The 17,026-nt window shown below is 43.0% G+C and overlaps 1 protein-coding gene across 7 annotated transcripts in view; it reads right to left on the bottom strand.

Annotated features, from left to right (window-relative positions):
• Nucleotides 1–17,026, bottom strand: part of RGL1 (ral guanine nucleotide dissociation stimulator like 1) — a 190,225-nt gene that overhangs the window by 126,848 nt on the left and 46,351 nt on the right. For 6 of the 7 annotated variants that reach the window (XM_053245816.1, XM_053245817.1, XM_053245818.1 and 3 more), the window contains 2 exons: nucleotides 11,254–11,410; nucleotides 873–1,021 (listed from right to left, as the gene is read on the bottom strand). In XM_053245816.1, coding sequence (XP_053101791.1) covers nucleotides 873–899 — 27 coding nt within the window. In that variant the 5' untranslated portion in view covers nucleotides 900–1,021; nucleotides 11,254–11,410. The remainder of the gene's footprint in view (nucleotides 1–872; nucleotides 1,022–11,253; nucleotides 11,411–17,026) is intronic. The other variant, XM_053245819.1, reaches the window with a different exon arrangement.

The following is a 17,026-nucleotide window of genomic DNA, read 5'->3' on the forward strand; positions in this document are numbered from 1 at the left end:
GGAAAGCTGGGATATTCTTGGTCAGTTGCCCTTTCCAGTGAAATCAGGATACCCTGAGTTTCCATTTAGCAACTTTTCCCTAGGACTTGCACATATTTCAAATACTGTAGTTTTATAATATCTTTTCATTAGGAAATACTGTCTCCCATACCCACAAGTATTATCATTACTGTTTCAATTACAAAGACAGCTGCACTTTTAAAATGATGAATTGCTTAGACGGATCACCACCAAACAGGCATTTACATTATAGTAGATCTTAATTTCTTTTGAAAATAATGTTCTGAAATTATTTCATAGTTTGTATTTAAAAAGAAAAACCTTTTCAGGACACAAAAACATTACATCTAACAGACTTCCATCAAAGTTTTCTTTTCTTTTAAAAGTTATTCATGTCAGGAGGCTGAGGGGGAAAGCCTTTATAGCTTTCCTTATGCAACTTTATTGAAATCTGTGCTGCAACAAGTCCCTGGATGGCACTTCCTAAAGTAAATTATAAAAAAGAGCTTGTGATAAATCCAGGGAGAAAATATCTTCTGTTCTTCCAAGGTCTTATCCAGCTAGCTTCCTTTTCTCCAGTTTTTTCTCCTGTTCTTTCCCACACCATGCACACACAGAAAAGTCATTTACTTTGTGAATAAGCAACCTTTTAAAAGCAGCAGTGCACACCGAGAAATGACAGCATTTAACGCTTTCAAAATTCTTTAAAAATGATCTCTGGGGGGATCAAATGGGAGAGAGGAAATGTACAGCTTGCCAGCAGTTTCCCTTAAAAAAGAAAAAAGAAAAAGAAAAAGAAGAAAATCCAGTCCTGAAACAGGGATTCTCCGCATAAGAGAAACCTTTAAGAAAAGTAAGGAAGCGTCCATTACCATTTTAGCTCTCAAAAGCAATTTCATCCTTAGATTTCTCTCCGGCACATCGAAGGGGCATGATAGGTCCTGCAAATGGCTTTAACAATCCTCTCAGCCGCACTTCTTCAGCTCAGTAAGGCACCACTCTGCCTTGTGCTGCTTGCGCTCTGCAGTCAATTCATAACCACAAAAGAGCTGTGAGTGGTGTGCAGAGACAGAGAGGGAGACAGACAGACTCCTCCCACCCCCCCACACACATACACACACACACACACACACACACAGAGTGATGTAAGGTTTTCCTGTTTACTCTTGTGAACTTAAACTCTCTCTTTCGAGGCTTCAGATAGAGAAAGAGTTACTATCAAGTAATCTCTTGGCACTTAGAGACTCTCCGTCTATGCTAAGCCTCTGAAGTTTATCATCTTGTGTTTCCCGATAGGCACCAGGTGCCAAAACAAAAATGTAGAGTCTTCCTCCACTCCCACCCCCTCCTTCCTTCCTTAACCAAAAGGGACAAAGAGAGAGGAGTGGTAAAGGGAGAGAGTTAGCTAAACTTCTATTATCTGCATGTGTAGACTTCTCTGAACAATTAAATCTGAATGACCCCAACCAGGCATTCACAATGGCAAGTGGTGGCACTAAGAAGAATATGCTTATCAAGAAGACAGAAATGGTACCTCAAGACCCTAAAAGCTATTACAATTGGAAACGGGGCTGATGAAGTAGGCTATAGTCTATGAAAGCTGTGTCACCATAAACTTGTTCATCTCTATTTGTCATTTTAACAAAGTGAAATTATATTTAGCCCAAATATTTAGAGCTAGGAAGGCAAGGCACCTAACTACCATGAGAACAGGAGAGCTAGAGGATTTTCACAAATGAGACTAAAAAATGCCACCCAGCCTCTCCCCTACTGGTTGTGGCACACGTGAGTATCGTTCACACACCACAGAATGCAGAAGGAAAATCAAATGCGCACTGCAGCTAACGTAGTTTTTACCACTGCAATAAGGAAATGCAAATTTACGCATATGAACAAACATCCTAAGACCCAAGATCCTTTTGGAAATAGAACTTCCAAGAAAAGTAACCTAAGGGATACAAAAAAGTAATGGTACAGTAACACCTGTATTAATACCAACTAAAATGTCACAAAAGTAATGAGCTGGATGCTTGAGTAGTGGGATGGGGGGAGGCAGAGGAAGTGGGGAAAGGTTGTTCCTGGGCACAGTGGAAATGCCCAAGTAGAGGAGCTGCCATGCAGGTTTGAGCTGCAGTCCTAAAGGTACTTACTAGGGCAGGGATGTACACAGGATAGATCAGGATCTATTTCTCTACTAGCAGATCTCTGGGTGATTTGCAGTAGCTCAGCAAAAGTGTCTGACTCCCAACTGCTACACAATGGCAGCAACAAAAAGTCTCCCCCCACGTATACAAGTTAGGCTGTTGACATGAAAAAAAAACCCTGTTCCTTCTTTCAAAGTGTATGCTTGCTTCCTGACCAGTGTTCCCTCTGAGGTGCGCGCACACTCACAAGTTTTTTTTAATGTCCGCTGAGTTAACTTTAGGTTCTGCTCAGGCTGAATCAGGAAGGCCCCACTCTGAATGCATGTGCACACATACTGCCTTTAAACTGCCATCCAGAGCAAAACCCATCTCACGCAGATGAAAAAAATTGGAGAGAACACTGGCCCATTACTTTGTACCTGACTCCACCCTCTAAGCCAACATTTTGCATTTGGCTCCGCCCTCCTCAGCCACTATTTTGCACCTAGCTGCAGTTGGTTGGCAGGCCTCGAGGTTCTAGTAAAATACCAAGCAGATCTCACAAGCCTGAAATCTGCCCACCCAGAACTAGGAAATCAGCTCCACTGAGCACAGTGAGAGTTACTTCCCCGTAAATATGCAAAGGGCTGTGCAGCATTCAGGGATGCTTCCACACTAGAGCTCTCTGGCATTGCACTTCTGCACTCAGCAGGAATCTCAATTAAAGCAGGGGTTCTACACAGTACTTAATACAGCACTATTTCTTCTATAACAAATACACAATATGTGCCTCCCATGGGCATGTTCACTCAGAAGTAAGTTACTTCCAGATGTGCTCCATATAGTGCCACCCAGTCATCACTTAACCGCTTTGAGTGGCAAGCAGAACTGTCTCTCTACTTACACATCAGCATGTTTTTGTGTACATTTATAGTGCTATGTTCTGTCCACATTAGTGAGTGGTCCATGATGTATGGTAGCATGACTGACCCTCCATCTTGCACTTCTGGCTTGTTTCTGGGCATCCACAAGCATAGCGGGAATCCCTGTGTACATCTCCACAAGTTTTTTGGGGGGAGGAAATTATTGGTATCACATTGATATTCCACAGCTGTTTTACTGGTTCGAATCCCTGCTGGTATGTTTCCCAGACTATGAGAAATACCTATATCAGGCAGCAGCAATACAGGAAGATGCTGAAATGCATCATCTCATACTGCGCAGGAGGAGGCAATGGTAAACCCCTCCTGTATTCTACCAAAGACAACCACAGGGCTCTGTGGTCACCAGGAGTTGACACCGACTCGACAGCACACTTTATCTTTACCTTACCAAAATAATGGATAATAATACAATGTAAACACTAACACAATGTGTGTTAATACAGTATTAGTGTTAATACTAATAATACTAATTTGATATGGTGTTAATTCATATGATGTAAGATTTTAATTTTATATAGGGCAAGCAAAGGGGGGAAATACCCCCTCCTGACACATGGACTCCTCCCAGATGCATTCGCTGGCTTCTAGGCTATCCACTGCACTGAAGGAATACCAAGAAGAATATATAGGTTGTACAGTATTAACACCAATACACTATTCATGCTAAGTCAATATGGTGTTAAGCTGCAAGTTGATATGGTATTACATTGCTGTTATTTCTTTTTAATGGAATAATAGTATGGCCTGCCACCAAGCACACCCCTAATGGAAGCAGCTGCAAAGGAAAGGAAATGGAAAAGCTGTAAGGGTGTTCTGGCATGGATGTATGGTTTTATGACGTTGCAAGGTGCAACATAATAAAAGTGCAGAGGCATGGTTTTATTATGTTGCAAATGTATGTGCAGAGGTATGGTTTTATTATGTTGCAAGGTGCTCAAATTTAAAAATGGCAGAATCAAAATTTCCTTAGGTAGCCAGGTTCTGTCAGGCTTACCCACACAGCAGACAACTCCAACCGAATCTACTAGTTTATTCTTTATTTTTCCATTTAAAATATTTCTATCTCACCCCTCCATGCAATACTACTCAGGTGGCTCACAAAAACGGTTATGCCCTAAACTCACTGGGGCACCAGCAGTGCCAGCTGACACCTCCAAAAAGTAGAGGATGCTACATCCTTCCTACTCATTCAAAACGATCTACTCCACCCCAGCTAAACCCACAGAAGCCCCGCCTAAAATGGAAGGTCCTTGTCCAGAGACCATATTCCTTTGAACATCATATGCTGGAAACAAACAAAAGGGAACAATATTGTCCCCCATGCCTGGTTTCTAAGCTTCCCAGAAGCATGTATCTGTGCACTACTGGAAACAGAATGGTTTAGGTGACTTTAAGAATATTTTAGATAACCATGTGAAATATAGCTCTAAAAATAGCTATTAACCATGACAGCTAAATGGAACCTCTACATCCAGAGGCTGAATACCTTTGTATTCCAACTACTATGGACAGAGAACTGAGACAGGATGTTGCTCTTGTGCTGGACTTTTTGAGCTCCCAGAGGTACATCTGGCTGGCTGCCACTGGAAACAGGTTGTTGGACTAGGACCTTGGTCTGCCCCAGGAGGCATTTTCCTGTGTTCTTATGCAATGGCATTCCTCTGCCCCAGTTTCACTGATATGTATCCATATCAAAGCTATTTTCTCTTTTCAGACTAAATTCTCCCCCAGGCCCCTCCCTGCCAAATTATTTCCCCTTCCAAACAACCTCGCAATTGTCCATCTCCCTGCTTCCAGTCAACTCTAACCCTAGCTCCACTTCCATTTTAAAGAGGTGCAAAATTTAACAAAAAACCAAATACATGACATTTAAAAATTGGTTTGTGCAGCCACTGTCCAATCAGCAGACACTTGACAAAATGAACCAGCCTGCCTCACCTCCCTTACCCTACCCTTTCTCCAGCATGAACAACATACTAAGCATAGTAGTGGGTAGGGAGCAGATGCTGCAAAGCCCTTTTTGCACACTTGTGCTAGTGCAGTGGAGGTGTCAGTGCTTCACTACATTGATTCATTGATTCATTCATTCATTCATTCATTCATCTAAATCCCACATGTGTTTGGTAATATAAAGTCACTACTTATTTATTCTGGTTGTGCACATTTCCCCCTGAAAGTTATGCCCTTTATCAAAATGGTAGGCTCAGCATGGTGTGTGCTCTGCATAAGAAACCTCCACTGGGGACCAGTATTTTTTAAACCAAACACCAACAACCCTAACTCCACCCCTGCAGATGGTGCAGGTTTAGACATACTATGGTCATTTTTGTTGCTGGAGGGGTGAAGATGAAAGCTTGGCTACTGCTATTAGAGAGTTAGACTCAGGCACTCTTTGCCGAATTTGCACTGGAGAGCAAAGTTAGTTATGCATGCATGCACAACTTAAGTTGTACAGTTCACAAGCTTTCTAAATTGCATTCTCAGTACAGGATTTTCCAAGGCTCATAACGAGTTTAATTCAAAGCCAGAACTCTCTGGCACTTCTCTGTGAGAGCAGTTTCCATGCCAAATTTTAAAAAGTAAGCCCCTCCTCACCAATCTGTCAAAAGAAGGCAGCAACAAAAAGTATGTGAGGTGGGCTGAGGAGAGTTTTTCCCCCTTGCTTCATGCTCTGCTTAGTTTTCTTGTGCAAGCTTTCCAACATTCCCATAGCTGACTAGCGGTTGAAGGGCATGATTCTGCTCCCAGTGAATGTTTCTCTATTGAAATTCCAGTGACTGACACATTCTTGGGAGGCGCGCATGGACGCACACACATGGAGGACCAGAGTTAGCCTATCCACTGAACATCTCTATATTTTTCACAAGGAGGTCCTCCTGATCACCACAAAGACACCACAGGTCTTTCCAGATGATGGTTTATTTTAACATGATCACTGATCCTTACCAGCTAGTGTGAGTGAGTGTGTGTGTGTGTGTGTGTGAGAGAGAGATGACGTTCTGTACATCCCTTACTTTGTTGCACAATCTGCATGACAATCTGTGACTGTGAAGTATTACTGTATTTCCATACTATGTTTATTCTGATTTGATTCTGGAAGGATGAAACCTTGTGTAAAGTAAAAAAGGAGTAGATGGACAATAGCACAACCTGTAGAGAAATAGTTGCCTGCGTAGGTGGTAATATATGGGAGCGTTGGGGAGTACACCCTGTCCTTCCCAACATTTTCCCTCTCATTCTCACCTCATGTGATTCTTTTGGGTTTTCTTAACTGAGGCCAGTTTGATCAATATTATGAACTTTCAGTTGCCTTTTTAATTTTTACTGACACTTTTTCACAGTTTTGCTCTGATTATTGTTCAGCCTTTAGGGAAAGAAGCTTTCTTCACCTCCTCCCTCCCTCTTGGTGGTCCTCCAAACCATTGTGATCTGACTGCTTGAATCATGGAGATTTAAATAGCAATAGCAATAGGACTTACATTTATATACCGCTTTATAGCCGGAGCTCTCTAAGCGGTTTACAATGATTTAGCATATTGCCCCCAACATTCTGGGTACTCATTTTACCAACCTCGGAAGGATGGAAGGCTGAGTCAACCTTGAGCCCCTGGTCAGGATCGAACTTGTAACCTTCTGGTTACAGGGCGGCAGTTTTACCACTGCGCCACCAGAGGCTCAATGGCTGTAAGTCAAGCCTCAAAACTTTAAAATGTGCATGGATAAAAAGCCCTGTATCTATCTGGCGTGAATTCAGATAATATAATGACCTCATAAGTACAGATACCATACATGCAATTTGCATCTGACAATAAACAAATTATATGCCTTTTAGTCATTTTCTATGATCTATGAAAATCTGGGAAAGAGGTGAGGACAGTCCAGTGTCGCAGCAGCAGGAACTGCTGATCGCACACTCCATGCCCTCCTTTTCTGGCTGTAATAACTAATTGATCCATCTCCTCCTGCCCTGTCCCCTTGTTGTGTCCCACCCCCAGTAGACACTTTTTAAAAAAAAAATTCAGCATTTGTGGTATATTTTTTATTCTCTCCCCACACCAGTACTTGAAAGAGAAGCAATTTGTGGTCAGCAGCAGAACAGATGCATGTTTACTCAGAAATCCGACTAAGTTCAATAGGACTTACTCCCGGGAAAGCATGCAGGGTCAAGCGTGCAGGGTCACAACTGGGCAGGAGGAAAGAGGAACAATTCAGCAGAACTTCAGGAAGAGATGTATTAAACTACCAGTAACGATGTTCAGAGAACCAGGAAACAATGAAAACCACTTCAAACAAGATATCTTCCATTCCAAGCTCCACGGGAGTCTCAGCAGAAATGTGGGGTGGAAATGCTACAGAAATTCAGTAAACTAGAAGTGCACTAAACCAGAAGTGTGCAGCAGAACAACAAAATAAATAATTAAATTGCTGTGTGTGTATCTGTATATTTATTTTATTTATTTCACACACTTCTGTACTGCCCAAAATGCATGTCTCTGGGTGGTTTAAAACAAGCACTCCCTATATTAAGCACTGGGGAGCCAGCAACAGTGGGAGAGTCAGGGGAAGGATCCTAACTTGCAATGTTCCTCAGCATTCCACCCCTGGTGGAGACAGAAAATAGGGGGATGAGCTACACAAGAACTACTAGGTGCAAGCCCACAGATGCTTGCCCAAAAAAGCCCTCCATCTAGAAATACCCAAGGTAAGACCAGTGTGGAGCCATTGAGCCAATACTCATGTGGTGTTCTCATATTAGAAGTCTTCCCTGCTTTTTAAGCAAAACGTCCCATCAGGGTGTTGCCTTATACTCTTATTTTCCTGGTAGAGCCTCTGTGTGTCTTTAACAGTCATGTGAAACTAAGGCTAGAGACAGTTTTAGGAGGATTGAAGGTGGTATGATGAGCTCTCCTTGCATGTATCCAAAACTCTGTAAAACATGTTTGATCAGAGATCATAGTGGAACAAAAGAAATGAGTGTACCCCTTGAAAGTGACAGCGCCATCATACTACCTAATCCTCTTTAAAACTATTGTCTGTCATCTCTAGCCTTAGAAATTCATTAAGGGTGTTTTCCTCCCATCACTACTAGAATAGGCTTCACCCACTGAATTTCTGCATTAAAGTGCCAAACTAAACAGTTACTACACCAGCATGCTCTCTCATAGGCCGTACTTTCCCTCACAGTCTGAACATAATTATAAATTACTTGTTAGTAGCTCCTCTTGGCGACACCTTTCTTGCCCAATTTCTGGCCTCCTTAAGAATAGATTTCTCCCCTTTCTCTCCCTCTCAAGTTCTTATATCCAACTATTTCAAAAAACAAGGACTTTGTCCCTCCCCATCCATGCAGGTGCAATCACTTGGCTTAAGTTTGACTCATTCAGTTCCAGTAATCACTGATTTCAAAGCAGCTAACTCAGCCATGTAGCTTTATTGCTTCCAAAAAGGTCAGTCAGTTCAAAGGATTAGTTGTATACATACTATAGCTCAATTGGCTTTTCAGAAACTCATATCAGATTTCATGGCTTACATTCAAAAATTAACTTCTTTGGGAAGGCATGTATATTTTAACCTGGACTTCCAACTCCAAGTCAGTTGGAAGCGCAAATTACAGGGATCTTCAAAAAAAACCCTGCTAACTTGGCAAAGAGGCACCTTTTACCGTGGTGATTCTCTTTATTTAGCAGGGGGAGAGTAACTGGCCCTATCCACCCCCAGCACAGGACCTCCAGTGACTGTTGCTGGTGTCTATCTTATGTTTCTTTTTAGATTGTGAGCCCTTTGGGGACAGGGATCCATCTTATTTATTTGTTGTTTCTCTGTGTAAACCGCCCTGAGCCATTTTTGGAAGGGTGGTATAGAAATCGAATGAATGAATGAATGAATATATACATAAATAAAATTAGACAGATAAAGGAAACCAACCAAGATACAACAAACAATACTAAGCATCTCTTTTGGAGTCCTTGTGTTAACACTTGCCTTTACACATCAAGGGTTCTTACACACATTTAAAGATACCTCAGAGTTGTTCTTTCAAAATGGTAATGGTATAGCACTCTTTCCAAGGTATTTTGATGGCTAGTTTTAACATGCCTGTGTGGAGTCCTGCTCAGGAGCACAAAAATAGACATTTTATGTACTAGTAAGATTTGGGCTCACAGTGGGCCTTGAATGAAAGGAATACCAGACAGGGATTTAACTTGTAAGTAATGCAGACAGACCAGTCAAGGAAGCCTCCTTACATCAACAAGCTAGAACTATTGGGAATTCTCTCTGGTAAGAGAATCCCTTTTTCATTATAGCAGAGTGCACAGAGGCACAACACAGTGGAATTTGGTTAGGCATGCGTGTATGCTGAGAGTAAAGTAACTTGGAGCCAGTTCATAGTTTCAAATCAATATATATGACATTTATTAGAGAACTCCATTCTAGATAGGAAAGTGAGGAGTTAGGATCTCTAATCTAGCTAGCTAGCTGGATGCAGATGGATTCTGCACACATGGTGCAGGGAGAGGAGCTTGCATGTTGCAAGGAAGAAGGGACAGGAAGAGAAGGGAGAGAGGAAGTGCAAAACAAGAAGGAAGGAAGGAAGTTAGTCCCTGAGAGTAGCAACCTACATATCAAAGGGATAGTGTCAGAGAAGGGGTGACCAGTGTCTTGACCCTCTAGCCCTTTGACTCACTAGTCTGTCCTTCACTGTCACTGAGACAAGAGACAGCGCATAGTCCTTTACTTCCAACAAGAACAGCTGAGGTGCTTGCTATAACAACTTCCAGGTCAGGCTTGCTCACTAGTTTGTGCAACAAAGAGATCTGCCCTGGATTGCTTTCCTATAGATTGCCTTCCTCATCTGCTTTTGTCTTTCCTTACCTTCAGCTTCACGGGAGAGGGGTCTGATGCTCTGCCATGTATACATCTTATGTCTGTCTTGTCCCTCAGTACTCACTAACATTGTGCATGGTTCTGAGACACCTCTGCCCTTCTCTCCTTCTCTGGACTGCCACTTTCCCTATCCACTTGAGGTAGCCCTATCCTTTCATCCTTTTTGTCTACCCATCTATGGGCAGAGAGCTTTGGTCCAAAACCAATCCATGCATCTTCACCCCTTTCCCTGCCCTAGTCTGGTATGAGGCAGTACAGAAATCAAATCAAATCAAATCAAATCAAATCAAATCAAATAAATAAATAATCAGATAGCGTGAGCTGGGTGACTCTGGGCCAGTCACTTCTCTCTCAGCCCAACCTACTTCACAGGGTTGTTGTGAAAGAGAAACTCAAGTATGTAGTACACCGCTCTGGGCTCCTTGGAGGAAGAGCGGGATATAAATGTAAAATAATAATAATAATAATAATAATAATAATACCGAAAAAATAGAAGTAAAGTAAATAGAAGTAAAGTAAATAGAAGTAAAGTAAATAGAAGTAAAGTAAAGCAAAAGTAGAAAAATCCACAACAAACAGCAAGTGCTGCCTTTGTAAAGAAGCAGATGAAACAGTGGACCACCTGATCAGCTGTTGTAAGAAGATCGCACAGACTGACTACAAACAAAGGCATGACAAGGTAGCAGGGATGATACACTGGAACATCTGCAAAAAATACAAGCTACCTGTAGCCAAGAATTGGTGGGACCATAAAATTGAAAAAGTTGAAGAAAGTGAAGATGTAAAAATATTATGGGACTTCTGACTACAAACAGACAAACATCTGCCACACAATACACCAGATATCACTGTAGTTGAGAAGAAAGAAAAACAAGTCAAAATAATCGACATAGCAATACCAGGGGATAGCAGAATAGAAGAAAAAGAAATAGAAAAAATCACCAAATACAAAGATCTACAAATTGAAATTGAAAGGCTGTGGCAGAAAAAGACCAAAATAATCCCAGTGGTAATTGGCGCCCTGGGTGCAGTTCCAAAAGACCTTGAAGAGCACCTCAACACCATAGGGGCCACAGAAATCACCATCAGCCGATTACAAAAAGCAGCTTTACTGAGAACAGCCTATATTCTGCGATGATATCTATAACCATTGACAATAAAATTCTGGCATCCCAGGTCCTTGGGAAGGACTCGATGTCTGGATAAAACAAACCAGTCAATAACACCTGTCTGACTGTGTAAACAAGAAATAATAATAATACAAACACTTGTGTTAATAATGTCAGCTTCAGTTAGCTTACCTCCCGCATCACTAATATACGCTATGTTGAGAAATGGTGATCCATATACATCGGTGCTCTATGTCTTCTTTGGTTCTAAACATTTCATAAACAGGGTGCCAAAAAGTCTCCCATGGAAACTTTGAAAAACCAGGTAGTCATAGGAATTGAACATCTCCTGTATGAAAGGAACAATTAATAGGGAGATCTTAATGCAAGCAGTCAAAATAAATATGTTACATTCTAATTTACTTATTGAGAAGCATACCTAAACCTTGCATATAAAACCCACAAAAAAGCTACTAGTCTACAACATTTTTACTAATCTGCCAGTCCATAAATACCTGTATCATCCGTCACCTGAAAGAGGAAAAAAGAACAAAAATTTTTTAAAACCTCCTTGCCCATTTGCCTTGAGGCAATTCTTTCTTGCCATAGGCAACTAGGCAAGGCACTTTTTATATGGCTGAGCATATCCCTATCCCACCTCTACCTAAGGGATTAAGGCAGGTTGCAGTATTGTTCAATATGAAAAGACAAGTGCCTACAAACCATTCACAAAGAGCACAGCAAGTTCTCCTCATCACCAAAATGATCTTTGCTTGGGAATGAAAGAAACTGGGCTTAGAGGATGCATGCCCAGCATGCTCCTAGGCCATGCCTCTCACCCCACCACAATGATCCTGTCACTAAAGGGTATGGCTAGAATGTTTAGGCAATTAATCAGATTACTCAATTAACAAGCTTCTGTCCAACTAATAAGGCGCCCTTAATTGTTTGTAATACAAGTATTCATATCAACTTCAGATGGATCATTTCTTTCTCTCCCTCAAACACAGGAGGTGGTACCTGCCACAACACATACATGCACTGTCTAAAAACAAAAGCAGTAAATTCCCCCAATACTTCAAAACTATTGTTTTAGTCATATGCAAAACCAGTTTATCAGTCTAATTATACCCTTAGACAATTCAGATTCCTTCAAATGCACGAATGCCCTAGGGAAGGGTCAGCTGCTGGAAGGATTCTTGGGCGAGGATGTGTGCCATTCTTCCCAATTTTAGGCTCCCTTTTCTTCCAAAGATGTTCTCTAGCATCATTAGGACACCATACATGCACATCCCTTCCCCCACCCCGTCCCCCTTCCCCCACCCCACAAGTTTTGAGACCATACTTTTCTGCCAGGCTAAGGGGGTTTCTGTAATTTTTAGGCACAGTCAAGGAATGTGTTTTTATCATTTTGTTAACAGAGGGAATGGTGCCCCCATGCTCAAGGTTCACAAATTGCTACAAACTCACTTTCAACCATTCACTTGGCTCTAACCGAAGATGGGGATGCTCCCCTACAACCAATCCCACCATCTTCTAAAGCCTAAATACACTGACTTGCCCAACACACCTCATTAAAATGCCCTCAGCCTCTTCAGCCCTGTTTCCCTATTTGCCCAATACCACACAACTTATATCTGCCTCAGATTACCAGTACCTGTACCTTTGGCGCAGCAGGGAAATGCTTGACTAACAAGCAGACAATCGATGGTTCAAATTCCCGCTGGTATGCTTCCCAGACTATGGGAAACACCTCTATGATGCTGAAACACGTCATTTCATACTGTGTGGGAGAGTTATTTAATTTATTTATTTATTTATACATATTTTTATACCGCCCAAAACTTGTGTCTCTGGTAATGGTAAACCTCTCTTGTATTCTACCAAAAGAAAACCACAGGACTCTGTGGGCGCCAGGAGTCAAAATCAACTTGACAGCACGCTTTACCTTACCAGTAAAGGTAAAGGGTACCGTCAAGTCGATTTCGACTCCTGGCGCCCACAGAGCCCTGTGGTTCTCCTTGTACCTATCCCTTAACCTGCTCAGACCCTGGCAGCCCTAATCCAGAGCTTGCCTTGCCACCTCTCATACCAGGGTTGGGTATCTACAAATGGCCTTCCATTGCCTCATTTCCATGTACCACTTACACCATTATTTCAGCATTTTTCCTAAAAACATAAGCAAGCACACCTCTCATTTAAAATGTTGAACAGCAGTACAATCAAATACATTATCAAAAAGTCCACAAGTGTATATCAAAGACATTTGATGCAGACTAATTCAGCAAAAAAAGGACTTAACAGTCCTTCCAAAAAGACAGTAGTCATACTCTCAGATTGGCCTGTTTAGTGAGAGGATTCCACAATTGTGGGAGCACAAATAAAAAGGCCTTGCTTTACATACTAGTCCATTTTGCTTCTCGGATGGATCAAATCAATCTTAAAGTTATATTAAGGTGGTGTCGGAGGTCTCTAGTTCTCCTTTTATTGGGTTGTGCCAGGCCTTTTGTTATAATGTGTTTGGGTTCCCTTAGGCAGGGTGATGTGTGGGGTGTGTCCGGCAGCTCTGAGCAGCTGGCTGTTAAAGGGCAAGGGAACCCAGTAATTTAATAACTGTTTCCACTTCTGGCTGCTCTGTCCATTCTGTGGCCTCAGGGAGAAGTTCCATCTACCCACAGAACATGCCTTGCTCCTCTGCAATGCCAAGTTGGTTCAGAATAAGACCAAAATCATCCATGAATGAGGGAGCCGACCAGGTTTGAATGGGGGAGTTGACTTGAATAGGGGAGTTGACTTGAATGGGGGAGACTTGAATGGGGGAGCTGAAGGAAAATTACACTATCTCCTTTCACCTAGTTGTGTTACCTATATAAGTTCTAAAGGTCACAAGTCCCCCGGGAATCTGTACTGGGACCGATGTTTTTTAATTTATTCATAAATGATCTAAAAGTAGAGGTAAGCAGAGAGGTGGCCAGATTTACAGATTATACCCAACTCTTTCGGGTAGTGATGAGCTCCAAAAGGATCTCTCCAAACTGGATGAGTGGGTGACAAAGTGGCAGATGCAGTTCAATGCTGGCAAGTGTAAAGTGATGCACATTGGGACAAAAAACCCCAACTTCAAGTATACGCTGATGGGATCTGAGCTGTCGGTGACTGACCAGGATAGGGATCTTGTGGTCGTGGTGGACAGCTCATTGAAAGTGTTGACTCAATGTGCGGCAGCTGAGAAAAAGGCCAATTCCACACTAGGGATCATTAGAAAGGGGATTGAAAATAAAACTGCTAATATTATATTGCCCTTATACAAAACTATGGTGCGGCCACATTTAGAGTACTGCGTACAATTCTGGCCACCACATCTAATTAGGACATTGTAGAACTGGAAAAGGTGCAGAAGAGGGCAACCAAGATGATCAGGGGCCTAGAACACCTTCCTTATGAGGCAAGGCTAATGCACCTGAGGCTTTTTAGTTTAGAAAAAAGACTAAAATGGGGCGACATGATAGAGATCTATAAAATCATGCATGGTGTGGAGAAAGTGGAGAGAGAGAAATTATTCTCCCTCTCACATAACACTAGAACCAGGGGTCATCCCATGAAACTGATTGCCAGGAAATCTAGGACCAACAAACGGAAGTACTTTTTCACACAATGCATAATCAACTAGTGGAATTCTCTGCCACAAGATGTGGTGACAGCCAACAACCTGGATGGCTTTAAGAGAGGTTTGGATACCTTCATGGAGGGAGGTCTATCATCGGCAACTAGTTGGAGGGCTATAGGCCACCTCCAGCCTCAGAGTCCCAGTTGCAGGGGAGTAAAAGCAGGAGAGAGTAACAGCAGGGGAGTAACAGCAGGAGAGCCTGTGGCTCCCAGAGGCATCTGGTGGGCCACTGTGTGAAACAGGCTGCTGGACTAGATGAGCCTTGGGCCTGATCCAACAGGGCTATTCTTATGTTCTGATGTTCTGCACTCTGCTGTTACAGGGCCCCTTTTCTTGGAAACAATACCCCGCCTGAGTAGAGATAAACACCTATTGACCATAGCTTGCCCTACCTTACTAGGCATAAGCACAACTAAAGCTGATTGGTGCATTATTGCTGGTTTCTGCCTTATTGGTTCACCTTATCTACCAATGGCTAAGCTTTATTCTGTTTGTACTAGTATGGTTTGTACAGTATATACCATGAAACTTTGGTCTCTGATAGGCTCTGTACTCAATCCTATAGCCTGTATGTAAACAGTATAATAGACTCTTGCCAAAAGCCTGAGTGTGTGCTCTTGGAAGAGAGACACCTAGCATGTCGTGATCAATAAAAGCTTGAACCTGAAGGATGGCTTGGCCTCTGCTCATTAAACAAATCCAGAATTCCCAGAATTTCTCTGTCAGAGGATAGTGGCCCAGTTTGGGCCCAGCTTCTCCCACCAGGCTACTCTGTTGTGGAGCAGGCTAGGGGAAGTGGACAGGGGTAGAGTGGTTGTGGTCCATAAAAATACAATTTCCCTTACCAGGGCCCCTGTGCGACAGTTGACTTATATTGAGTGTGTATTTCTGATGCTGGCAACTAGGAATAGACTGGGGATTCTGTTGGTATACCGTCCACCCCGCTATCCAACTGACTCCCTAACTGAGCTGACGGAGTTGGTCTAAGAGTTGGTGTTGGAGTTACCCAGACTTTTAGTGCTGGGGGACTTCATTGTGAGGCTGACTTGTCTGGTGTGGCTTAGGAGTTCATAGCAGCCATGACAACGATGGGCCTATCCCAACTAGTTTCAGGACCAACTCATGTTGCTGGCCACACACTCGATTTGGTCTTTTGTTCGGATCAGGGGAGAGTTTTGTGGGTGGGGGAACCTGTGATTTCCCCATTGTAATGGGCAGACCACTACCTGGTTAAGGTTGGGTTCACAACCACTACCCAGCCCTGAAGGTGTGGAGGACCTATGAAGATGGACCACCCGAGACAGCTGCTGGACCCAGTAAGAGTCCAAAAAGCCTTGGAGGGTTTTAATGTTGGTCCTAACAGTGATTCTGTCAGTGCCCTGGTGAGAACCTGCAATAGAGAACTCACCAGAGCAGTAGACACCATCGCTCCCTTCGAGCCTGCTTTAAAAGTGGCCCCTTGGAATACAGAGGAGTTGCAGGGTCTGAAGCAGCAAGGTAGGTGACTGGAGCACAAGTGGAGGAGAACTCGGCTCAAAATTGACAGGACACCATATAGAGCCCATTTGAAGGTTTATGCGGAAGCGGCAGAGGTATACCTAGGTAATTTTGCAGCCTGGACCTAAAGGCTTTTGGAGGCCCCCACCCCCCCATACAAACAAACAGTATTTTTAACACATTTGTAATGCAATTACACCACCTGGGACAGACTAAAAAAGATTTGGGGGCCCCCAGGGAGTGTGGAGGCCCTAGACTTTGGCCCCAACGTCCAGTGGTAAGAGCACTTCTTGGAAGCAGTGTGTGTGGCAAAAAACCAGTTCTGGTCCTCACGCATTGCTTCTGCAGGTTTGCATTCAGCAGAGCTGTCCCGGGTTGTGAGGAGTTTGATTCAGGCTCCTTCAATTTCAAACCAGTCCCCGGAGACCTTTTTCTGCTGAGATGCTTTTAATGGGTTCTTTGCAGACAAAATCTCTTGTATTTGGGCCGACTTAGACTCCACTGTTTTTGCAGAGTCTATTAGGGTCGTGTCCAGTAGGGATGTACATGGTACTGGTTCGAAAGACCAGCGGTTCGGCCGGTTTGAAGGTTGGGGGGGGTCTCTTTAAGGATGGGGGAGGGTGCTCTTACCCCTCCCACCACATCTCCCCCGCCAGCACTCCCTTTTAAAATGGTCAGGCAGTGCAGCAGCATACCTTCTCGGACCAAAAGTGACCAGTTGTTGCTGCTGCACATGCACAGCGTGTCCAGCAATCCCTTTTGAAGTATTAGATCGGATAAGTTTCAATCTGTGATGCCTGA

This window comes from Hemicordylus capensis, chromosome 4 (assembly GCF_027244095.1).
Source record: "Hemicordylus capensis ecotype Gifberg chromosome 4, rHemCap1.1.pri, whole genome shotgun sequence".
In the NCBI taxonomy this organism is placed as follows: domain Eukaryota; kingdom Metazoa; phylum Chordata; class Lepidosauria; order Squamata; family Cordylidae; genus Hemicordylus; species Hemicordylus capensis.